This window comes from Manis javanica, chromosome 3 (genome assembly GCF_040802235.1).
Source record: "Manis javanica isolate MJ-LG chromosome 3, MJ_LKY, whole genome shotgun sequence".
NCBI lineage: Eukaryota > Metazoa > Chordata > Mammalia > Pholidota > Manidae > Manis > Manis javanica.
In genome coordinates, this window is record NC_133158.1 from 16,430,264 (window position 1) to 16,457,299 (window position 27,036).

The following is a 27,036-nucleotide window of genomic DNA, read 5'->3' on the forward strand; positions in this document are numbered from 1 at the left end:
TATAGACAAGCGATCTTCCCTAAGGAAGCTTTGTAGAATCAATCTTTCTCTTCTATTCTTTCCCCTAAAATGTTACTCTATCTTTTAAAGACCCACGTTAGTCCTAAAAGTCTCTTCAGAGGTTGCCAAGAGAAAGAATAGAATGAAGATCTTGATGAGGGCACTAAGGATGCTACAGTAATTGATACTAAAAGTCAAAGTGTATAGAGAGCTTGCTACAGGCCAGATACTGCCCTGGGCAATGTTGACATACATTTAATCTCACAACAGCCCTATGGGGTAGGTGCCATTTTCCTGATGAGGAAATGAGGCCCAGAGGGTGTCCATCACAGGTCTGACAGGGAGAAAGTGGGGGAGGAAGGGTTAGCAGTCTGCAGACTACAGAGTTGGCTTTTGGCCTTGAAGCCCTCATCTATAAATCAACGTCAGACTCATCCCCCCTACATGATGGCATTCTTTGCATATCTGATCTTCCTAGGAAATATGGCTCCTCTAGCAAAGACAACTGTGGGGAATATAGCAGCTATTAAGGTTAATGGTCTAGAAACTATCCTCCTCTTATCCCCTGATATTTTCTTTTAATTTAAAAAAGTGGGGTTTGTTTATTTGCATGATTCCTTCAAAGCATATTTCCTGACCTAAAAATTAAAAAAAAAAACCCAGTAATATAGCACAAAACAAACTTAATAAGAGAGCATGCTGAGTGGATGATGGCGTGTTAAGTGGACTAATCAGTCATCCTACCAGACTGAATGGGTGGATGAGGAGAGTGTTTAAGAGACTCTGAAGGGAAGTATTACTCCGTGCCTGCAAGTTTTTCAAGTTTGGAGGGCATTATTTGGTTATCAGTCCTTTAAGAAGCACACTATTGAAAGACTTGGCTGGGAATGAGTCCTAGGTGATCTGCAAATAATCTAGGAACATTTACAGAGTGGAACATTAACATGGTGAAGGGGAGGCTTTCAATGGGTCACTGGCCTGTGAGCTGTTTCTAATTGGAGGCTTTGACTCCACCTTTAACTGTGTCTACTTCTCCAACTACAACTATTGCATTAAAAGGACCAAATGGAGCAGGTAGAGGATGAATTCAAATATAAACACTGACGATGTGGCCACTTAGGCGGTTAGAAGCAGTAAGCATCCCCGTGGCAACAATACAACTGTTAGGGCAAGTGCATGAAGGGTGAGGCCCCTTCAGGGCAGCTGCAGAAAGAAAGCCCCTATTAATCCCTTAACTAAGCAGCTGATGGATTTAATCTTTCTGTGCATAGGCTGTAACTCTTCAAACACAGGATTACTATATAGTTTAAAAAATCAGAACAGGCTACCGAACCTTTACCGATTTCGTCAACTTGCTAACAGAGGACAGAAAATAGAACTTTAGTGGGCTTTAGTCTACAATTCACTGTCACTCTAGCTTGAAAAATTGTAAGAAAGCTTCATTACCGGATTCATTCACAAAAAGAATAGGTCTCTATTTGAAGAGGGACCAGGTCTCAGTCTCCTGTCTTGGCGTCTAGTTTCTTTTGATTTTGCATTCATTGCTATTTAAAATAACAGCACAAAAAGATTCAGCCAGGGTTATTTTGCATAGTAGTATCAGAAAAGGAACCATTACCTGGTATAATCCCCTTTGGATTCCTAAAAATAAAAAAACAAAGGAAAATGAGATCAGTATGTATTCATGTTAAAGAAGCTAAATAAATTTCATTGTTGGTCATTTTCCCCTCTTAAAGTGCCTGAGTTTTGTTTTTGAAGGATGTCTACACGTAACACTTTCCCTAGGGCCACAGAGAAGAATGCGGCATTGATAAGACGATGTTAGTATCCGTGAAATATTTCTTACTCTTAACAGAAGAGAAAACTGTATCTGAAAAAGCACAGATGATTATACCCCCTTTTACTTTTCTAAGATCGTATGATAAATACTTGTCTTTTTGGGTGGCACACTTTTTAGTCTGGGTGCAGACTTTTAAACCATGACACAGGTAAGTCAACACATGCTATTTATTTTCTCTTAATAAATCAGCATGGAATACACATGGTGTTTCAGCTACTAGTGCCTTTAAGAATTAAAGGGCTCTTTAACTCACCCTCAAGAAAATACATACAAAAGTTACTAAATTTGAATGAAAATTACAGCTGTTGTAACAACTGTTGCCTCCCAAATTCAAGTAACTCACAGTTCTTTTCCAGGAGGATGGTCTAACCCCAGAGCAGTCTAAACTTCATTTTCCTTGAAGAGATGCAATATCACCTACAGCTCACACAAACTTCACTAAGAAAAGAAACGGCGGCTCGCATTTTGCTCTAGCAAAGAACCAGCTGGCTTAAAAACCCAGCCACTGGCCCACACAAAAGTTTCAGGGCTGCAGGCAGTTCACAAAAACCAACAGACAGGAGTGAGTAAGAGGCAACTGGTGGATTCTTACCTGTAAAACAAGCGCTGCTAACTTGAAGATGGTTTCACTGTCTACTTCAATTTGCCCCTGTTGGTGAAAAGGAAAACATCACTGAACTCAAGCGGCCTTAGGTAGCAGGTTGCAGCAAATGGCCGTGGAGTTGGGGAAGCTGTCACAGCTTGGCACCTCCAGTTTACGAGCAAATGCAGATCATACCATTGCAGGGAAAAGGGAGGGGGTGTGCGGAGAGACGCATCCAGGGTTAAGGGGAAGCTACACTCTGTGTGTGTGTGTGTGTGTGTGTGTGTGTGTGTGTTTTAATTGGCTGTCGAGAATTTTGTTTAGAGAGCAGTATTCTGGAAGAAACATGAATGACTTTGAGGCTGAAAATTCAGACAATTTCCAAATGAATAATTCTTATTTCTGCAAATTCATTTTTAAACTCTGCAGATTTTCTTGGATTAGTTTGTTTAGGGTTTCCTGAAATAATTTTTTTTTCTCTGTGTCACAGCATGGCTATTTTCTTATATGCACGATGCAAATAGTGTTAAAAATGTAAATTCACTGTGTGTCAATGACACATCATTGAATTAAAATCTATTCCGTTAGAGATAAAACGTGAAGCCTTAGGAATCTGTGACAGCAAATGTTCAGAGGACTAAAATTCTGCTCCTTTGTACTGAAGTTTGATGGACTCTAATGAACCATTTTCCACTATTTTATTATTTTTTCATCCTTCAAGATTCCAAAGAAAAATAGGAGTTCTGGGCCTTGGTAAACAGGAATGTTTTTTCAGTAACCAGGTAGGAATGCATAAGGTGTGTGGACAGGAGTATTGTCTCTGTAAATAACACTCAAATGTTCCTTCATTTATTCTGTGAAATGTGGTGATATATGTTAATATCATTACTGCATCATCTAATGTTACAACAATACGTCAGTGATTGGTATGGAGGGATATTTATTAAAAAATTTTTTTTGAGGTATGTTAGCTTCTAAGCATTGACACATGCTAAAATAAATCCACATTATCCCCTCCTTGTCTAAATCCAGTGTAACTAGGAATTCAAAGTTCACAGTGCATAAGAACACAGGACTTATGAGCCTGGCACCTGCCCTTCAACCTCTCTTTCTTCTTGCTACCTGTTGAATTTGGGCTGGAGAGTTTTTCTCATACCAACTGCATCAATGGTGAGTAATTACAAAGTTTTAAAGTAAATGCACACTGGGTAGCTTTACAGAAGCAGTTAGCTCAGTGAAGATTTCTGAAAGGATTATGCTTTTCTCTCAGGTTTCCAAGTGATTTGACTGAGGTTCTCAAAAAAAAAGAAAAGAAAACTAATAATAATAATTCTTTTAAAAGCCATAAAATAAACCAAAAATCCAGTGCATTACAATGTCAGCAGTGATAACTATCTGTGTTTCCCTTACGTTACAAAATGAAAACAAATTTTCATCATACAATATCTAAGTTTCCCTTCTGAAACCTGAGGCAGGGGATCTGCTTCAAAGCTTTATGCTTAAAAGCTGACAGGCCCAGAGCCTTGGAATTCAAAGCTCGCCTATAATCTCTAGAAACAGATTATAAAATCAAAGAGAAGCCAGGTTGATTGTAGGAATCAATTGCCTTCTGTCTTTCAGGTAAGAGGCAGTAGTTTTCTAATCTGGTGAAAGATGATGGAACAGTTAATCCAACAGGTGAGGTGGGTGTTGATCAAGATTAAATTTTAGAAAGGTTAAATTCCTTATGTTCAAAGAAGAAATTCCTGCAGAGAGAGGGGGTGGGGAAGGAGGGGGAGGGGGCTCAAAAGCATCTCTGAGGAAATGCTTTTAAGTCTGGAAATCAGACCCAGACTTAAAGTCAAATTTGTCTTAAAATCTTAGAGAACACAAAAAGTGGAGTATTTAGGATATTAAAATAACAAAAGCTCAATAAAATATATGGATAATTATTGCCAACTCCCCTGACACCCTGTGACCCCTTTTGCCTCATCAGAACCTTAGGTGAGTCATCTGAACAATATTTTAAGCACCAACCTTGCAATTTAGTAAATAGAAGCTCAGCAGATAAAAAGTCCTCAACAGATACTCTTAAGGATGCTGCCAATAATTGTCGATTGTAGAATGGTCATTAGATATTGAAAATGCTGAACTGAGGAGCTGAAACATGCACAGTACCAGGCTCAGCCAGCTCCAGAAGAGTGGGGAGACAAATACTCAACTCCCATGTGGACTTTTACCTATACAAGTGGCCCCAGCACAATTCTGGTGGAGAAGAGTGATGGTGAGGTGAAGAGGTGGGGCCTCTCAAAATCTTGTTCCAGGCAGAGAAGAGAACGCATGGTTTAGCAAAGCCCCACATTCTTTTACATACTTGGGCCCCACCTTGCCTTCCTGTTACCCACCACTCCAGAAATCCAGGGCACCATATTCTGATTTCTCATACTGTTTGCCAAAGTTACTTGACTCATGCATGGAGTTCACTAAACAATGGATCAACCAAGGGTAATAATACTACTTGCCTGGTTCTCAGCAATTTCACGTGGTGGTATTTAATTAAGACTTAGAGAGAATTCAAGATTTTCATGCCTGAAGTGTAAAAGTTCTTTAAAAACTGCAGCCTGCCCTAAGATGTAAGATTTCTTTCACTTACAGCCATGGCAACAGAGGTAACCTTATAGGTACTGGGCAAGCTAACACTTGAGAGAGGGATCTCCTCAAACAGAGAGGTAACGGGATCCTTCAGTGGGTTTCCATGACTGTCAAGGATAAACAAAGAGAAGCAGAGAAGTGGCTCAGATGATGTGGCTGAATGCACAAAGGTAATATGAAACAGTATCAAGTGCCGGTGCTACGCCCCCACGGCTAATTTATCTGGCTGTGGCTTCAGTCCCTAGGTCACTAGGCTCAGGCTCCACATTGGACGTCTTATTTTTGTCCTTGGTTTGTTGGCTCGGTGGACCAAGACATCACACTAAAGTGAGCTCTAGTTTGGATGTGCAAGTAGAACAGAACAAAAGAAAGTTTTAGAACTTGAAAGGGAGTTTAGTGAAAATATGACTCCTGTTATTTTAATGTGATGACACTAAGGATTAGGGACACGGACTGTACTACTCAATCCCACAGCAGAAAGTGACTCTGTCCAGGGCTCTTCCCACTCTCTCACATACTAGTTAATTTTCTGTGACTCCAGTGTAAATCTGTCTCAAGGAATCTTCCAAAGGCATGCTTCTGGTAAAAACTGGAATCAGGTAAGAGTAAAAAATGACTCCAAATGCCACTTCCACCGTTGGTGGGGTGGTATGTCACCATAAAACATACACATTCCCAGTAGAATAGGAAAATTATTGCTGAAAAGCCAACCTGCTTTTCTGTATTGATGGCACTCTGTGGAAACTTATCCTGCACTATAGCTATGGACATTAATAACTTGGTCACAAACACTGAGAATTTAGAACTAAAGTTGAGAAACTATTTTGAGAGAGCTCAGTTTATTTCCAAGTCTACCTTTACTATCTATTTTAGAGTTAAGCCTACAAAAAAATAAATGCAGAAGGGATGCAAGGTTCCATTTGCGATGATCACAGTACTAACTGATTAAGGCAATAATTTTCAACAAATAAAAACTTTTGGGTAGAAGATTGATGAGAAACAGGAAAGGATATTAACATAATCACAAAGTATCTCACTGTGGGAAAAAATTATTTACAAAGGGAAAAATGGTAACTCTTCAAGGGAGAAACTTGACAGATACCATCTTAACCAAGAGACGAGTATCACCAATAACTAAACAGACCAGCATCACATGCCCCCTGACGGTGTGCCTGGAAAAGCACATCACTTCACCTACACACATTGCCATGCTAGTAAATGTAAATGCAGGGGAGAGGTGCCATGAGCCTTTACTTGCTGCATTTGCTGATTTTCATGGTGCAAATACTCCCACTTTCGCTGATTTTAAGCCACCGATATGACACTACTAAACACAAAGTTGGGAAGAGATGTAAAATCAGCTGTCATAGCTGGGACAAGGTGCCTCAAGTACACCAATGGGTAGTATTCTTGCCAAAAATCCATCACTAGAGCTAATCATGAGGAACTATGAGAGAAACCCAAACTGAAGGATATTCAATAAAGCATGTGGCTCATACTCTTGAAAAATGTCAAAGGGATGAATGCCAAAGAAAGGCTAAAGAATTGTCCCAAAGCAAAGAAGACTAAAGAATCAGTAACAACTAAATGCAGTGTGTTATCCTGTATCAACAGTAAAAGTTGTTCTGAGGAGCAATACTGGGACAACTGTACTATATTAGTCAATAAAATAGCTTTAGTGTTAAATGTTCTGAATGTGATCACCATAATATAATTACATAAGAGATGTCCTTGATCTTAGGAAACATGCAGGGAAAAATCTGAGGGTATACAGTGCAACTTACTGTCAAATGGTTCAGAAAAAAATTACACATGTCAGGGGGAAGGAGAGAGGGAGCCAGTGTGGCAAAGTGTTAACAACTGGTGAATTGGGTTTAATAGACATACTGGCATTTCTTTGTGCTACACTTACAGCTCTCTGTAAGTTTGAAATTATTTCAAAATGCAAAAATAAAAAGACACTGACACCGAAGAGCATACTTTCTCTTTGCTTAATAAATTCCTGCTATTTAAGACTGTTAAAAAACAAAACAAAACATTGACACCTTTTCCCGGAGTGCTGGATATCTATTTGTCTTGCCTGCCTAGGACCCCTCCCCTTTTTCAAGGCAGAATATATCATTCTTTGGGAGAATTGTTTCTTCCCCTACTGGCACTTGTGGAAATACAGTCATCATTCTGTGGCAAGTGATTGATGGAAGCTGGTTCTAAGACCTTCCCAAGGATTTTCCAGGTGAGAACTAAAGGGAGAAAGAGCTCTCGCTCTCTCTCTCTCTCTCAGAACAAAGTTGGGAAGATGTGAACCACACAGAATCAATGCCACAGATGAAGAGAAAGGAGCTTTTTGACATTGGTAGTCAATTATATCTACTGCTGAGCTGGGCCAGACTTCAAAGACTGGTTAAAACTTAAAAACTGGTAAGAATGGTAACTTGGTTGCTGCTTGGAGCTCTCTTTGGTTGACCAGTAAGCCAGCAAACAACTGTGTAAAGAACAGGTGTGGTAAGGACACGCATGGGTGAGTGATGCAGCTCCCAGGAGCCTCTCTAATTCTTTCTGTGCACACATCTACAGGCAGGGAGGCCTCTTATGGATCTAAAAGTCCAGAGCTATAGGCTCACTGTTTTTTACACAATTAGTTTTGTGGAGGGGCCACATCAACACCTAAGACCTCCTACTGTCTTACAGGGCAATTCTTGCTAGGCACAGAACATCCTTCCCTGAGGATTCCTATCATCTAGGGATCATCATGCCCCCAAAGACTGGCCATAATTACCCCACCTGCACCCTTTCCTCTCCACATACAAATGAACCAATACTTTCTGCTTTTTGTTTAAGCTCTCTATGAGAGGTAAATGTTTATGGTCTCAAGAATGTATTTCCTGTTTGTTCTTCTAGATCAGGTTTGCAATCTCAGCACAACTGATGTTTTAGTTAGAGAATTCTAACTAGAATTGTGGGGCTGTCCTGTGCACTGTATGGTGTCACACAGCATGCCTGGTCTTTACTCACCAGATTCCAGTAGCACTGCCTCCCCAGTCGGGACCAAAAATGTCCTCAAACATTTCCATATGTCCCCTGGAGTGGGGGATTGTGGGGGACAAAGTCACCCTGTTGAGAACTACCATTAGATTCTTAGTTCTATTCTTGCATTAAGTTAGAAACATCAGAAACCTAACAGAATTGAACCATAAGGTTTGGCCCAGGTAAAATGTCCTTTTTATAATGGGTTTTGGCATTACTCCACTGGCTTGTATTGAGAAACAGTATAAAAAACAACCCTCAGAAACTCATTAGTTTAATAACTCAAGGTGTGTTGTTGAGGACATAGTTAATTACATCATGTAATATCCCCTTAATATCAAAGGCCCCATGGGAGAACCTTCTGAGCTTTAGGTCCAGTAGGGACTGTGTTCCTTTATGCAGCTGGGGATGGGTTTTTACCTTAATGGCCACTGTGAGTTATACAAGTAATCATAACTCCCTATGGCTTTAGCTCTTATGAGAAACTGAATTTTAAATCTGTGGGTTATATGCTTTATACTAGCCATGCTAAATGTTTCATACTACCATAATCTTGGTAGCTGCTAATTATTTCTACTTTTATTTTCTCATAAATAACTCTTGATTTCATGAGTTTAGTAAATATTTTAGTGGGTTTTTTTTTTATTGAGATACACAGCAAAGAGCACAGCTTGATGAATTTTGATGTTTATACATTCACATAACCATCATTCAGATCAAGATGTCAACACTCTCACTAAATTTTTCATCTTAGGGAAATACATGTATTTTTTAAAGCCACAGCCAATTGATACAATTATTTCTCCTAATTAGAGAAGTGTAAAATTGCAAAATTGTTTCAATTTGCATTTCTTTGATTAGTGACCAATTTGAGTACTTCCCTTGCAGCCACATATTATTTGCTATTGCATATATGTAAAATGAACTTTTGTCCACTTACCTATTTGAGAACTTATGTTTTATATGAGCTGCCACTGTTAACCCTTTGGCAAATCTATTGAGTAAAAACTGTCCTTCTATTTGTTTTCCTTTGATGTGCTCTCTTTCTCGTAGCCTGTGAAGTCAGATTGGATGTAGGCCTATCTCCCCCACGGAAAGAATCTGTGGGCCCTCCCTGAGCAGGTTACTTTTTCTGAAACTCAATTCCACATCTGCAAAATAGGGAATGATAATATTGAATTCACTGAATTGTTCAGAGCACTAAAGTACAAATATAAAGCATTTATCATAAAGCCTAGCTCCAAAGACTCTCTCAATGTTATTCTCTCTGCATTAATGTTTACCATGTTGTTTCTTACTTTTTTAACATATTATTATATCTACGGTAATCTACTTTGTTCTGGGACACTGTTCAATTTTTGTGTCGTTCCACAACATTTATTCATTGTTCCATTACAATGAATCTCAATATCTGATTAGATAAATGCTTTATGTTTCCATAATAATCTTTAACATTCTCCTTCGTTAAATTTTTAAAGACATTTTAACATAATCTTGTCAAGTTTTAAAAAAGATATAATAATTTGACTTCTTTTCTGAAATCATAGTATGTATGACTGTTAAAATTGCTTTATCGTGATCATAAAGTTTTATGATATACCATAAAGATCATACACATCCAATGTTAGGGTTAATACACAGTATTTTATATTTTCCTGTGTAAATGGCCACTTTCTCTTTTATTATATATTTGGTTATCATTATATAGGATTATTATTTTTAGTGTATTTAACTTGTATTCAATTTCTTCACCAAAGCCCATCTGCCAGTAAGTTTTAACTAATTTGTTTCCATTTTCTAGATACACAGTGAAATTGTCTCCAGATATTTTGGCAGTCCTTTGCAATGCACACAGTATACCAAATTGCATTGCATGAAGTAGGCATTTTACTGAACACATCAAAACTACACTCTTCTCATCCACTGCTGGTGCACTCTAAGCTAGTTTTGGACCAACTTTCTGGCACTGTCTATTAAAGCTCAACACACATATGCACTCTGGCCCAGCAACTAGGCTCCTGGGTATATTTTAACAGACATGTTTACATACGTAAATAACCAAATACTACAAGCTGTCCAAATGCCCACCAGTGGGTAAATGAACTGTGGTATACACATACTAGGGATTGTTATTTATCAGGGAAAATGAACAAGCTGGCCTAAACTACATACAACAGTATGCATGAATCTCAAAAACACAATATGAGCAAAATATGACAGACATTAAAAAGCACGTATATTGTCAGGATTAAAAGTTATAGTAGTGGGAGGATTAATGACTGGAAGAGAACATGCCAGGGGCTTCTTAGGTGATATTCTGTTTTCCTTGATACTGATGCTAATTACACAGATGTGCTCAATTTGTGGAAGTTCACTGAGCTGCACACTTACATTATATGCACTTTTCTACATGTATGTTATACTTAAACAGGACTCCTGATCTTCCCTGAAACCTTTGTCATCTTACTGAAGGGCAATTTCATCTTTAGTTGCTTAGGTCTAAGACCTTCATGGCACCATTAGGAACAGAGCTGGGCAGTGAGTGACTTGTACAACTGTACTTGGTGACCATGTTTGCACCTTCTAATGCATTATACACCTGATTTATTTTCTTTATTGTCTTTTTTCCTGTCCACCATCAGCTCTGCCTAACATTAGGCAACATCCTTAAGGGCGTAGGTATTTATCTATTTGGGCCCTAGCTATATTCTCAGGATCTAGACACAACCTGGCACATAGTGGGTGCTCAATAATATTTGTAGAATATCAACTAAAAGCATAGTGAAATAAAAAGTTGATAGCTGTATTTATACTTTTCCTTTTTAAAAAGGGAATGCTTCTTGTGTTTCTTGATTCACTAAACAGATTTCGCTTGATTTCAACTCAATATAAGGAATCCTAGCTTTTCAACCAGGAGAACATAGCCCAGGCTTCACCAACTATGGGAACTGTAAGTACAGTACTGAGGTGGCATGGACTAGATAGGCAAACTTAAGATACTGAACACACATTGGTGTTACATGTCAAAAAGCCTTTTACTTTTCTGAGTTCATTGTCTAAAAACATTAAAGGAAAATAAGAATGCCTGCCTCAGATACTACATGGAATTTTGAGGACAAAAAGAAAACAAGATCTAAAGATGCTTTTCAAAAAGGAAAAAGCATTACAAGAATAACAAACAAGTACAGGTGATTTTTGCGGGTGTGGATCATAGTTTCAAAGACATAAGCATTATGACCAAAGTATCTGGGCAGACTGCTTCTCAGAAACTTGATCACAGTGAAGATAGAAGCAAAGAAAGAAAGTCTGTGGCATGTGAATTGGTGGGAGAATAATACAAATGACCATATGGGTATGGAGACGAGAAGGGAGGGAACACTAAGCAGACTGTACTTGCCCGAGGACTGGCCCAGGAATGGTTTGTACAATGCATTTTATTTTTAGGTGGGCAAGTGGCATATACTTTTTTTCTTGGAATGAAATTCCAACTACTGTAAACAGAAACCAGACCTGAGTTTCTAGATACCACTCTCCATTGAAAGAAAAAATGGCTGATTCCCAGGCCATGGCAGTGGAAATGTGTTGAGCATCAAAATGAATGACAGGATAGATTATGATGCATTGAATAGAAAGGAATGCATGAGTCTGTGCGATATTGAAAAATATTATTAAAAGCTGAGGATGGAGGAGCGGAAAAGCTATTCTTTACAGATGAATGCTGACTGAGAAATGTTGAAGATGACTGACAGAATTAGAGAATCACCATTTACAGTCACCTTAGTACTAATGGACTTGGGCAAGATCCACAATGGAGGCCAAGACCATTGGGTCGAAGACTGTTGGAAACAGGATGGTCAAGCAGCCTTGAAGTGTCAACCCCTAGACAAGCTACAAAGAGGAAGAGGAATCTGGAAGATCCCAATTTACCCAAAAACAAGGTATACTGACATTGCAAGCCTCCTTCTGAGATTCACTGAGAACTACACTGTTCCTGTAGTACTCCTGCCACAAGCAAATTATATTAGGCTAGTGGCTCTCAAACGTTGGTGTGCAGCAAAATTACTTGGAGAGCTCATAAAGAATACAAAGGCCCAGGCCCACTGAAATGAGAGGATGAAACAGGACAGTGTGTTTTCACGAAGTTCTCAGATGATTTTGAGACACATTCAACATCATACATGTAAGAACCCATGAATTAAGACAAATCCTAATTTTCCCAAATCAATAGACATTTTGCAAGAAAACTGGCCTACACTCTGCAAAGATACCAGTGTAAAAAAAGCCAAAGAAAGACCAGACACCTCTTTCTAATTATGGAGATTCTAGAGGCAAGGCAACTCAATGCAATGTGTGATCCTGGATTGTACCCTGGATCAGAAAGGAAAAAAACCACAAATGCTATAAAGATTATTGAGACAATTAAAAAAATTTGAGTGGGAATTATATAGTAGGTACACACAATTTGTGAAACATGGTATTAATCTCATAAAACTCTAAACTCCATATGGACAGAGATTTGTTTGCCAATGTATATACCCAGCACCTAGATAGTACACATTCAGTAAATTTCAAAATGAATTAATCTTTACTTAAAATAAAAAAAATAAAACCTTCAGCTGGCAATGTTTTTCAAGATGCTGCTGCAAAAAATGCCATCAGGAATATGAATCTTCTTCCTCCCAATTCTTACTTTTATTTTCCCCCTATTCTGACTCCTTGAGGCTCTGCTTTATTCTTTGTTAAGCCCAGAAAGAATGAGATTGTCACATGGTCCAATATCAGACAGACTGGCTCCACCATTCTGCCAATATCTGAATCCTTTTTATAAACTCTTGCATCAACATAGTTTCAAAGCAAGGGAGTGAATGTTTATGCGACTGCCCTGAAAATTAGAGGTGTGATGATCTACAGCCAAAATGTTCAATGATGCAAGAAAGGCACAAAGCCTAAATTAGGTCAGCCTCTGCTACTAAGCATGGAGGTTCCAAGGCACCCACATCTGATAAACAGGAGGGGAGACAATTGGGGAACAGATGAATAACCATTATTAAACAAACACTTAGAAACAAGTTCTTCACTTCTGTACCTACCCTTAGGCATTATACAATTACACACACAGCAGACTTTAATTACAGCATTTTAATTGTTTAAATGCACCCTGGCATCAATATATGATTATAATATGAATTTAAGCCAAACTCAGAAAAGTTCTGATGGAAAAACAGTGATATGTTTTAAAAAGTTCAAGGTGTTTACAAGATATTCAAGGATGAGTAGAGGGAGAAAAAGATGAATCAGAGGAAAGTTATGGTCATAATATTTACAATTAAGTCTTTGAATAAAGGAGCCCTTTAAATTAGTATTCTGTCTGGATTTTTCTTTTCTTTTCTTTTGCTTGAGTAAATGTGAGTGATACTTTTACTTCCAGGACTACTGTGTATCCATGTGATTGGGTCTCCCATTTATTTATTTATCCAATAAAGCATGCCTCATTTAAATTATTTCCATCAACATTCTTCTTTCATCCCATCGTTGTGATTATTTATGCACAAGTAATTTTATAAATGAGAACATCTTACAACAATGCTTTTGGGAATTTTGAAATAATATGGCTGATAACAAAAACAAGAAACATTTAAGTGCTACTTATTTGTTCCAAGAGGTTGAGACATATTAATTCTTTGAGTCTGCAGGACAACCTGTGACGAGGTAGGGTCATTACCTCACTTCATAGGTGAGGAGACTGAAGCTGAGGAAGAGAAAGTGGATTGCTGCTTAAGGCCCCAGCCTGAATGGGGCAGAGCCCAGATTCAAAGCTAGATGGCTGGGGCTCCCGCTCTTGCCCTTGCCATGCATGGAGCCATATTTTGGGTGGTTTCACTGTGAAAGTGAACAATTGGCTGGGGTCCAACACCCATGAAATACTTACTGACTCTAGCTGAGAAGTAAATTGTGCTCTCATTTACGTGCTTAATAGATTTATAATTGTTACTACTTGTGGCCAGTTCAATAGGTTTCACCGCCATGGATATCTCAGTCTATTTCCTAATGAATCCATATTGCAAAATATTAATATTAGGCCTACTTAATTATGAAATGGAAGCCTTCTATTCCACTTCTTCTGTTTAAAATACATAAAGCCCTTCAAACTTCCTCTTTAGGCCTCTTAAGCATGTGTAACACCACAGGAAGGCGAACGACATCTGCTTCTAGTTTGGGTTAAAAAACTAGGTGACAGATACATGATAGATGGACATTCATGATATAAGTGGATGGACAGAGAAAGATAGTTGGTGCGGATAAATATTTTTGGATTTCTTTGCCAGATACCTTTTGAAATACAAGACTTATACTTTCAAAGATGTCAACCTTAGCATTTTCAAAAGCAGGAAATAAACAAAAAAATTTTATTTCTAAAGTAAATTGAGAAAATGTCTTACAGAGTCTTTTTATCCATCCCCAGTATTTAAGATAATGTATTGTCAGCTGAATGGACCACATACCCCCTCCTCCCTCGGTTCAAGCATTTACCATACTATTTTTGACTTTTTCTGAGTCACAATTCAGCTGTATGCTAAATTATAAGAATACTTAAAGCCCATTTCTGAGATGATGATATACCAAAAGATGATGGATATCAGTACTGGATTTAAATGTTTTAAGATAATTTGTGTTCAGTGCACCATTTTAAAACATAGCTCTTCTACAGTGTAGCACAGAGAAGGCAAATAGTGACTCGGTGGCATCTTACTACACTGATGGGCAGTGGCTGCAATGGGGTAAGGGGGGGAATTGATAATATAGGTGAATGTAGTAACCACATTGTTTTTCATGTGAAACCCTCATAAGAGTGTATATCAATAATACCTTAATAAAAACAAAACAAAACAAAACAACAACACAGGTCTTCTAATTGGATGTTTAGTAGCTTTCCAATGTAATCAACACATATTTGAATGTCTTACATGTGCTGGAGATACATCAGTGAACAACTAATTCAGTCTTTGTAGATACAGCCTGGCTAGTGCCCACTGAAGGGCATTTTGTTGGCATCTCCTCTATGACCATGCCCTTTTACTTCTGTGGGCTTCAGTTTTCTCATCTAAGGACCAAACAAAACACCTTTCTTTTTACCGTCTTGGGGAGGTGGTAAAGTCAAATAACATAGCATGTATGGAAAGCCCTTGAGGATTAAAATTGGCATGTATAATAAGCTATTATTACAAAAACTTGGATTCCCACAAATGCACAAAGCGGCATATCTGAATGCTCATGGTTTAAGACACATAATTTAAATGCTAGGCAAACAGAGGGAGAACCACATGAAACAAAGAAAGGTGCAATATTTATTATAAAACCCTCGACAGCCCTTTAAAATATGGTATTAGATTTCTTTGTTCTTTGTGGACCAGCTAGTCTTCAAGCCGACTCTGATGTTTAGCTTAGTGACCTCACTTGGTAAATATTGACGGTTGGTTATTATGAGAAGGCATGCTCACCTCTCTGTAGACATAACTTGGAGCCTGCAAAATTCAATTTCTGTTACTGATCCTTTAAATCATTTTGCCATCTCAAAACGAGCTTGAGGATTAAAATATACATACATATTTATGCACATACACACACAGTCATTTAAGCAAACACTGTCCAATCCCAAATGCTAGAACTCTGCCAAGTTAACAGATACACCAAATAGATTTTAGCTCTTGGTAACTACTCAGATTGCTGGATGTTGACTGCATGCAATAATTCCTGGACAGAAACCATGAATATGAAGCCTAAGTAATGGATTGGTTACCGGAATATACTTCTGTTAGGAATATGTTCTGTTAGGTTAAATCGAGCTAAGACTTATTCCTCTCTCTTAAGAAATTATAATTAGGAATAGTAACAGGAATACATACTTTAAAAAAGTCTGCCATTAACAGGCAGCTGGAGCAGTACTAAAGTACTAAAATATCTTTCTAGGTTTTAGGAGAATGTTTCCCTCTCAAAGAAAAGTCACATTTAACTTCTTCACAGTCTCATTATGAACTTGGAGGATGATTCATTTCTCTAATTTCTCTTCCATCCCCGCTTTCTTGTTGCTTCTACAATAACTGGCTCTAGAAGGAAAAAGGAAAGTCAATGATATTCAGAGTAGTTTGGCTAAATGGTTGGGGTGGGAGAATATACTGGCAGACTTGGTTAAAAGGAGGTTTTAGGATTAACTTTACTGCCGCTGCATATACTCAATGTCCTCATGTCCTAGAGGCAATCAAAACTTGATGACTTACTTCCCTGGAATTCCAAGAAAAGATGTTTGAATCTAAGAGCAAAGAAGTGTGTCACTGTATTGCTGTAGGTTATTTTACAGTTGATTCTTCTAAATGCCTCCAAAAGGCACTTATAGCGAATATAGCAACAAAGGTTACAGTACATATGCTGAGACTCATGTGCTTTAAAATCCGATCATGCGATGCCAAAATCGTACTCCAATAGGCTCAGTATATTAAATTTCAAGGTTACAAGTGCAATATCAACTCTGGAAAATTGAATTTAGGAGCAGTAGCTAAAATTTAGGTAGTGAAAACAAAATAAGATTGAAAGCTGAAAAAATCGAATTTTATGGTTGTTACTCAGAACTGGTTTTCAATTTGGCTTGATCTTTTCACAAGCGCATTTTGCAAAATTTGATCCATTTAGTTGCTAGTCTAAACCACATTTCTTTTGCTTGGTTGACAAATATTTACTGCGGGCCTGTAGTATATGCCAGGTTCTGTGCCAGCAGGTGGGACATTACACCTCAGAGCTGACCCTGATACCAAGGAGTCAGTTCACTCGCAGGGGGGCAGATACGCAAACAACCAATTCAACACAATGGGAAGAGAGTTAGAAGACACATGTAAAAGATATTTGGAGGCTGGGAGAACCTAATTCCCTGTAGGAAATGGTGGTGGTGGTACACAAGGGAAGGGGACAACTGTTTAAGGGGCAGGAACCCTGGAGCTGATTTCTGAAGGATGAGTGGAAATGTGCCAGAAAGAAATGTAAAGTGAGACAAAGGCATTCAGCAGACAAACATGAACATAAAAAAAAGAGAAAGACATTTGGCAGAGATAAGTCTATAAAAAAAAGGCACAGAAACTTGAGAAAGGCTGGCTGGCATCATCAGGGAACAAACTATTCAGTATGACCACAGGGTGAGTATGGGAAGAGGGTGCAGTGCTAAGTGAGGGCTCCCATGTCCTCCAAAGGGCTGACATGTAATAGTAGTATGTGATATGTTAATAGCAAAAGTATTATTTAGCAAAACAGTGTGCCACACACTGTTCTATACACCTTGTATATATTAAGTCATACACTGAAGTAGGAACAATTATTGTCCCCACTTTAACAGTTGATAAAACTGAGGCTGAAAAATATAAGTACCATGCCCAGGTTTGAGCCAAGATCAGGCTTTTGAATTCAGGCTGCCTGGTTTCAGAGTCTAACCTCTCACCACTGCATTATACAGCCTCCCCAGGCAGGAGGGCAAGCTCAGGTGCTAAGCAGACCCTAAGTCTTGTTGACTTCATGTTCTAAAGTGCCTCATCTCTGCTGCCCGTTTGTTCATTCTTCGATCATTCCCTCTTGCACTTCCTCATCCATTTAATCTTTTATCTGACATCTAAGTCCTAGAGATAGAACGTAAAGAAAACCTGGTCCCTATTCTCAATGTGGGAGTTTATGAAATAAAAATGTGAATTTTTAAAGCATCCCGACTCTCCTTCCCCATACTGTATATTTATTATTAAAACATAAGAACATATAGAATATAGGAAGAAGAGTGGACCAGATGGGGTCAAAGCAGCCAAAACATATAAAAAGTTAAAAGTCTAAAACAGTGTTAGATGTATACAGCAGCTGATCTCAACCAAGAAAAATATAGTAAAGAATAAAGTTAAAAACAAGCATACTGTGTTTACTGTTCTGTAAATATGTACATTGTAGTTTGGACATATTTCCCTCTCAGTCTACAAAGGCTGCACAGTATCCTATCACATGAATGATTTATAATTTATTTAATCTCTGTTGAAGTGTATTTAGGCAGTTTCCAATTTTCTACTATTAGAAATAATAATCTAAGATTATTTTTTTATGTTTTATGTTTATATGTTCATATTTCAGTAACATCTTTGATGGGCTAATTCCACAAGTTAATGGATATACTCTTAATTTAATGGGCAGGGCCAAATTGCCCTCTGAAGCCACACAGGCTGTTAAGAGACTTTTGGTGCTTCCAGGTTCACACAGTTAAATGCAAATAGCATTAAGATTCTAAGGACATTGTGCAATATGCTCTATGCAATATAACTCTAAGCGTGGTGAGACCGTATTTAGGGATGATAGGCTGAGACTCTTCCCAAGTCCACCAATGAAAAGTCACACCTAATAAGCTCTCAGTTAAGAAATGGAGTAAGAGGGAGGACAAAAATAACATGACTGGATAGTCTTGCAACAACTCTGTTTTTTAAAAGATTATTGATGTTTGGCTCACCTGTACTTCCACATTTATTCAAGATTCTAAAAGATGAGCATTTGTCAGAAAAGAAAAAGGAGCAAAGTGAAATCTGCAAGGCATTCCTGAGCCACTTTCTCCTCCATTTTGATATGGTATCTACTCCTGTTAAGCACAGAGCAGAAGAGGTCCTACCTGGCTTAATACCAGGTCAAAGTTTGTTGACTAACTCCAAAGGTGTTTCATCTAGAGAATCAAGAGATCCAGGTTTTATCCTGTGGTCAGATCTAACATAGAGTAATATATAAGAGGCTTACAGTTGTCTTTCTTTGCTTTATTATTTAACAGCATAGTATGTATGTAGAACAGCATTTTCACACATGTGTTCAGCAGTCTATTAATAAGTATTGCTTGAAAGAAAAATTCCATATGCAAGGAAGTTTGGAAAATATCAGGTTAAACAAAGTCACATATGTGTATTGAAGGACTTCTTGAAGTCTTTAACATGTCAAGGCATGTTGTGAACTTCCAAGAAAGTGGCCTAGTATTCAAAATTTATTAAACTGTTCTTTGTAAGAAAATAGCTTATGATCGTGAGATAGATTCCTGAGTTGTAAATTTAAAGTACAATATATGTGTGTGTGATTACAACACCCTAATTCTGTTTATGAGATTTCTCATATTTCAGACTTGGGAAAATGTCCCAAACTGCATTCTCTGTTATTTTAGGAAGGATTAACAAACAGCATCAAGGAATTCTGGATATGCTCAGTCTCTCTAAGGTTCCTGGCATCTTTCAGAGAAACAATTTTGGTTTTCGTATTTGTGGTTTGGTGAATTTTTTTTTTACTGGGAGTATAGTTGATATACAATATTGGTTTCAGGTATACAATATAATGATTGGACAATTATACACATTACTTTCAGAAATACTATGTTCTAGAAAGTAATGTCAGACATACCACCTTTAAGATAAGCACAACACACACCACACCTACACATGAATGCACAAATGAAAAAAATCCTTGAGATTTAGCACAGGCCATGGGCAGGCACTAGCGCTGACTATTGTACTGGTAACGCAGCACTCATCAGAAATCCTTACCCTTAATAGAAATGCAATAATTTTTTATTCAATGAATGAATGAATGAATGAAACAAATACTATGATTTCTGGACTCAGGCTGCCTAGTGATTACTGCACTACTAATGAATTGTTTAACCATGGCCAAATTATTTAACATATTTATGTTTCCATTTCCTCATTTGGTCAAGTAATCGTAACTAACAGTATTGGTTTTTGTGAAAACTAAATGAGTTAATTACATGGAAAAGATCAGTGCCTGCTGCTTGGTGAGCTTTCAGGGAAGGCGAGCTGCCACCCTCCTCCTGCTCCCAGGCCCCGAGCATGGTCCCTACCACATAGTACCTCTTAGACTCCACTCGCTTTATCACATTTTCTGCCTTTGCATTATTATAATTTTATACTCACCAAAGAAGACAAGGTGACCAATACTATTTTAATTTTGCAAGCATGTCTTCAAATCACTGATATGAAAAAAGGGGTAGTGGTAACAAACGTTGAATGATTACTGAAGTCACATATAAGGTCAAAAAGGCCTCCAAAAATGACAACTGGAGCCAAACCTACAGTCTGTTCCAGGCCTTTAGTCCTCGGCTAGCAGGCCACAGGGTGTCCCAGGTGGGCCATCCCCTATGCACTGCGTGCTTCTGGGCTCCCCGGTGTCAGTTCCGGCCTTTCCAAATCATCACGACCTGGCACAGTGGTTGTTCTGCGAAGGCACGGTGTGCCCCTCTGCATTCTCACCAAGGAAGCCAAAGGGGTTCAAGAGCCCTCACTTGAATGACAACTCGGAGAACAGTGCTCTCCTGGGGAACTCTTAATGTGTATGGGTAGTTTCTAAATTTCTGGTAGGTTCTGTTCCAACATAAGTGCTTATGCATTTCTGAAATGTCATTTTTTTGTCCTCCAGCCCAGCCTGTGGCCCCTAATGTCTGGAAGCACCTATTAACCACCATGTGCTAAGCAGCACCATGTACAACAATGTTCCGAGTAAGAGAACTTATTCTTAGGATTAACTTATACTTAATACTCAGGATGTCACAGATAGGCCTCCCCCATGGGGAGGAGGGAGAGACAACCCTCATCCACTGAGAGGCAGTACTTGTGGGGGAACTCATGGATGCTGGCATCATACTGCCTGGGATGAATCTTGGCTCTTCCACTTATTACCTATGTGACCTTGTGGATATTACTTAACCTGTGTACCTCCGTATTCTCATCTGTAAAATGCGGGACAATAATACAACTTAGCTAATAGGTGAGAGAATTAAATGAATGAATACACACAGTAAGTGCCAGGCTAATTTTATATATTTGATACTCATTAGTTGATATGACCCGACTGATCATAATAACAGCCCCTGAGTTCTAAGTTACTGAGGTCATGTTTATTTTCCTGGAGCAGTCACTAAAAGGAAGATAGGACAAACCAGAGGTGCTTTTAATGGCCAGGGTCTCCTGCTGGTGTAATTTGCCAATACGACACTTTTCCCACCTACTAGCTCTGTGGCATTAAGCAAACTGCTTAACCTCTCTGTACAGCAGTTTTTTTATTTGTGAAAGGGAATAATAGGTTTCCTGCCTCGTTGTTACAGTGAGGACCAAAGGTAACTTAATGTGTACCACTTAGCATCGTACAAGCACACAATAACTACACAGAAAAGACTCTTCGGACAATTCTTTCCTTCCCATTAGTCTCAGAGCTGGAAATGGATTTCAGATCTTCCTTTGCTCTCTGCTCTTAAGGTGAAATGCTTTTTTCTTTTCTAACTTCCAGTAAAGAGGGGGAGGAGAAATGAAAGGGCTTTTGTATCTGGACCTTGATTCATAATTCTCCAAGTGAGGTGTAGCCCATTTGTAAACATTTGCATGGTTAACTCACAGAAAACCCAGTGGTTCTTCAGCTGAAGTGTTCAGGACACTCAACTGAGAACCTTGTTGAAAAGGCTGATTTCCAGCGCCCTCCTCAATTATGATTCTGTGGTCTGGAGAGGGGCAAACAGGCAAGAGCTTACTCGTTAAAAATGGACTTTTGTTGCAAATCTGATAAAAGCAGTTACAGCCACACAGTGAGAAATGTACCCCAATCACACCCATCATTCTGAGATGGGAAACGGGGCTCAGCAAGGCGGAGTGCTGTTAGACCACACAGCTGGCATGCTTCAGAGGTAGCCCTAGCCCTGAGACCCTTCCTCAGAATTACACTTCCTTGTCAAGATCGAAACACAGAATGATTTTTAATGTATTTTCTCATATTGCAAATTGCAGCAGGTCATGGCAGATGGAATATTAATTCACCTTATCACTTGGATTGCTTATAAGGACAGGTATACATTAAGCCAGGTTTTGTTATAACTACTGCTAAGGTAGATTTTTTTTCAGAGAAAATTTCATTTTCACTGATGTTTAAATTGGGATTTAAGAAAACAGAGGAAAAATCAAGAAATCCTCATAGCATTTCCAATTATAGACAGCCTCAAACAGTACTGGCTGGTAGCAGGGACCCAATAAATAATGCTGAATAAATACTCTTATAGGTATTTAGCTCTAGCCATGGTTGAACTTGGCCTATAGACCAATGGCTTCATAACTGAAGTCAACCAGAGCTAGTTTTCTGTAAGACTATTATTGACCTTTATTCAAATCTACAGTGACTAGAGAAAAAAAATCCAATGGGCTGTGACTTAAAGAAATACATTTGACTGTACATTAAATTTTATTTTTACAGAATCATTTTCACTCATTCTTGGTGAAAATTGTAGAGTTACTATAGCATTGCTAAGTGTTATTCAATAATACCTGAAAAATGAATTTTGGAGCATTTTAGATGTTTAATTTCTCAGTACATTTAGATACATTTCATACTCAATACTGGTCAAATTATATATCAGATAAGTTGTTTTTGTTTATCTGTTGACTTCTGGGAAACAAGGATTGATCATCAACAACACCTATTTATTTACTGACTTAGTCAACAATCCATTGAATGCCCAATTTGTACCACACTGTGTACATGGCATTTTGTTTTGGAGTAAACAAAAGTGAAAATCTCTTCAGACTATCCAGGATACCCAAATTCTGAAATGAGGCACAGTATTTCTTTAACACAAAGCCACCCAATGGCTTATTCACTATGCAGTATGAGCAATGATATTTACAAAACTACTGGGAATCACCCAGTGTGTCAGATGACATACCCATATGGCTGAAGTTTCTTAATGTAAATCCATATTTGCACAGCTACACAGAGCTTCAGCAACTGTATTAAACCTTATGTCAAGTCATATTTCTTACTAACCCAGCATGCAAAAGGATACTGTGGCTTTGTCAGTATTTGCAAATAAGAGCTCTTTCTTCCTGCCTAGATGTTTCTGTCCTTTGTGGAAGGAAAGAACTGGCAGTAGGGGAAAGCCGTCTGGCAGGGAGGAAGTAGTGTGTGTAGCGGATGATAAGAGGTCCTGAACACATGACTGGTGGGAAGAATGTCCCCTGTACAGTGTGGAAGGGAACCCCATTTAATCTCAGATTTAGCACTGAGCCCTGAATTCACAGCAGCTACCACCATCAGTGACTGACTTCCACCAATTAATTAATAATCCACCTTTGTGTGTTCTATAGCTGAGACTATGTACTCATAAAACTTATTTACTCCTGTGGCCATGATTCGATCATAATCCTTATGTGGAATGTTCTTAAATTATCACATATTTTAAGAAATTACTTGAAAGATGCTTTACCAAATAGCTGATTCTCTTATCATTTACTGGATCCTGTAACATCTCTTGGAATTATTTAGTATTAGCTTTCTGCATGTTACTTAAACAGAAAATATTCAACTCAAAATTCCTACAACTGAATTAAAAAAATTACTCTAATAAAAGTGACAGGTTATAGTATTTTACAATATTTTTTTCTGTAAAAGTTCTAAATTCAACACTCCTATTTAGAAAGGAGCTCCCAGGAACTGACATTCATAAGATGGGAGTAGATTTTAAAAGAATTCTGCTTTTCAGTACTTTCTCAAGAAGTAATGAATTTAGTATACAAAGCTGTGGGAAATACCACTATCTTTCCTTGCATAAGCTACAGAGAAAACAAGCAATCAAGAGGACTATATCCCTGGACCACAGCCAGTCAAGCAGTGAGAAATATCACAAGGGGTAATTGTATTTCTCCACAAAGGAGAGAATGACCAGCTGTGCTTTATGAAATGTTTTCCTGACTCAGTAAATGCTGCATTTGCCATAGAGATGTCTGTCTACTTTTCAGTCAACCCTCGGAGTTCTTAAGGAAGCCCACGTCTCAACAAAGAGAGGTTATACTAAGGCCTTCAGTGCTGGAGACATTTAACTTTTCCCATAGAATTAGCCAAAACTGTTTTGAATACTTTTGCTTCTGGCCATGATAGAGTAACAGGGATGGGATATACCTGAATATATCCTGATGTACCCACCTGAAAAAAAACCAAGATAAAATAAAACAGACAATAAATATGAAATAACAGTTTTCAAAGCACTGAGCATCAGGTAAAAAGGTCAGGGAACCCTGAACCATACAAACCTCGTGACTGCCCCTACTTACTGCCATGAGAAGGTTTACAGGCTGCGAAAGGGAAAGACAGATGGAGTTGGTGGACTCTCTGAGTTCAGGAGATGGAGCTGTAAGACTGGAGAGACCAAAATGATTGAATTTGCAAGACAGAGTCCAGCGGAATGAGCTCTGCACAGAGAGAACCCTGAACATATGCAGGAAGTCTTTTTCGAGTATTTAGCAGGTACTGGTCACTGTATGCATGGAAGGAGACTGCCCACAGTTGAGGAAAGAGCTATCTGAAAGGATGAAAGGGAAGAGTACCTTGTCCTCACACAGGGCTGGAAACAGTGCCTGTTCCCACCAGCCAGACTGAAAAACTCATAAGTCATGGGGCACTGAGTACTTAGGAAGATCTTGCCTCAGTAATGGGGAATAATGAACTTTAGACTGAGCACGGCTCTGGGCCACAGTATCAAAGCAAGACCTGAAAAATATCAAACTGCATCCAAGTAAACTGAACTATATTCCAAAGCAAATGTCAAGAATATTTGTAGGAAAAAATATGCAGCACCCAAAAAGAAATTAAACATTGTCCAGCATCCAATCAAATATGATCAGACATGCAAATATGGAGAAAAACATGACCCATAATAAGGTGAAAAATCAGATAGTCAAAAACCACCCAGAAATGACACACAGAACAGACAGATGTTCAAGAGAGCAGATAAGGACATTAAAAGAGTATTATAACTATATCTCATATGTTCAAAATGTTAAGTAGTTAAATGCAAGATATAAAAATGATGAAATTAAACTTCTAAAGATAAAAACTCCAAAATATTGGATGAGATAAACAGCAGACTAGATTGCAAAAAAAAAAAAAAAGATGAATGCAATTGAAGACAGCAATAGAAACTATCCAAAATAAAACACAGAAGAAATAATTAAATAAGATGAAAAGAGCATCACTGAGCTGTGGGATAACTTCAGGTGGTCTGGTACGTGTGTAACTGGAGTTTGCAAAGGACGCATGGGTGGGAACAGAAAAAAGTATTTGAAGAAAATATGCCTGAGAGATTTCTAAGTTCGATGAAAACTGTAAAAGCACAAGTCCAAGATGTTCAATAAGCACCAACCCCAAGAAACATGAAGAAAGTTATACCAAAACACTTCATAATCAAAAGCAATGATGAAGAGAAAATCTTAAAAGCAGCCAGAGATAATCAAATGTTTACACAAAAAACTGTAACAATATTGTGCCTATCTATAACATATCTAAAAGTAAAATGAAGGACACCAGTAGCAAAATGGCTGAGACAAGAGACACAGAAATATGCTATTTAAGTAGTGACTTTATAGCATCTTTCTATGCTGATGGACAGTGACCGCAATGGGAGGGGGGACTTGATAATATGGGTGAATATTGTAACCACAATGCTGCTCATGTGAAACCTTTATAAGATTGTATATTAATGATACCTTAATAAAAATAAAAAAGAAATGTACTATTGTAAAGTTCTATACTACACATGAAATGGTATAATATCACTTGAAGGCAGATATGGTAAGTTAAAGATGTATAGTATAAACCCTGAAGCAACTGGGGAAATAACCAAAGAGTTATCGCTAAAAATCCAACAAAGGAGATAAAATGGAATCATAAAATAACTCAATATATCCAAAAGAAGGCAGTGAAAAGGAACAAAGACTAGGTGGGACAAATAGGAAACAAATACCAAGATAGGATAGACTTAAACTTAACCACATCAATAATCACATTAAATGTAATGGTGCACACAACCAATTAAAACACAGAGATTCCCAAAATGGAAAAAAAAAAACAAGATGCAACTATAGGTTGTCTATAAGAAATTAAGAAATACATTTTAAGTATACAGACACAAAGAGTTTAAAATTAAAAGGATGGAAAAAGATTCATGCTAAGTCTAGTCAAAAGAAACTTGGAATGGTTATATTAATATCAAACAAAGCAGACTTCAGAAAAAAAATATTACCAGGATAAAGTGGATCATTTTATAATGATAAGAGGACATTGCAATTCTAAATGTTTATGCCCTAATAACAACTTTGAAAGATGAAACAAAGACAGAACTGCAAAGAGAAATAGTAAAATCCACAATGATAGCTAGAGTTTCAGTACCCCGTCAATAAATGATACAAGAAGTAGGTAATCAGTAAGATGTAGTAAACTTGAACAATACTATCAACCAAGTTGACCTAATCAACATTTATAGAACATTCCACCCAATGACTGCAGAATATACATTCTTCCCAAGTGTACAGGGACCATTTACCAAGATGGAGCATATTTTGGGCCATAAATTAACCATAAGTTTAAAAGGATCTAATTCATACAAAGTGTGTTCTCTGACCACATTGGGATTAATTTAGAAATAAATAATAGAAAGATCTCTAAAAATTCCCAAATATTTGGAAACGAAACTGTACTCTTCTGAATAATAATGAACCAACTAAGATGTGCGAAAAGGGAATTTGAAAATATTTGAAGTAAATGAAAATGAAAACACAATATATCAGAATTTGTGGGATACTACAAAATCAGTACCTAGAGGGAAATTTTATAGTACTAAATGCCTGTATCAGAAAATAAAAATCTTTAATCAATGATCTTAGCTTTTATCTTAAGACACTAGAGTAAGAAGAGCAAATTAAACCCAAAGGAACATGAAGAAAGGAAAAATTAAAGATAAAAGGTAAAGATAATAAAGATCATAGAAAAAAATCCATGGAATTGAAAAAAGAAAAGCAACAAAGAAAATGAAACAAAAAGCCAGTTCCCTGAGAACCTTAGTAATGATAAGCTTCTAGCCAGACTAATT

At 37.8% G+C, this 27,036-nt stretch overlaps 1 protein-coding gene across 5 annotated transcripts in view; it reads right to left on the reverse strand.

Annotated features, from left to right (window-relative positions):
• FRMD4B (FERM domain containing 4B) overlaps nucleotides 1–27,036 on the reverse strand; it is a 294,561-nt gene that overhangs the window by 58,082 nt on the left and 209,443 nt on the right. For all 5 annotated transcript variants that reach the window (XM_017669988.3, XM_073230889.1, XM_073230891.1 and 2 more), the window contains 2 exons: nucleotides 2,433–2,489; nucleotides 1,619–1,641 (listed from right to left, as the gene is read on the reverse strand). In XM_017669988.3, coding sequence (XP_017525477.3) covers nucleotides 1,619–1,641; nucleotides 2,433–2,489 — 80 coding nt within the window. The remainder of the gene's footprint in view (nucleotides 1–1,618; nucleotides 1,642–2,432; nucleotides 2,490–27,036) is intronic.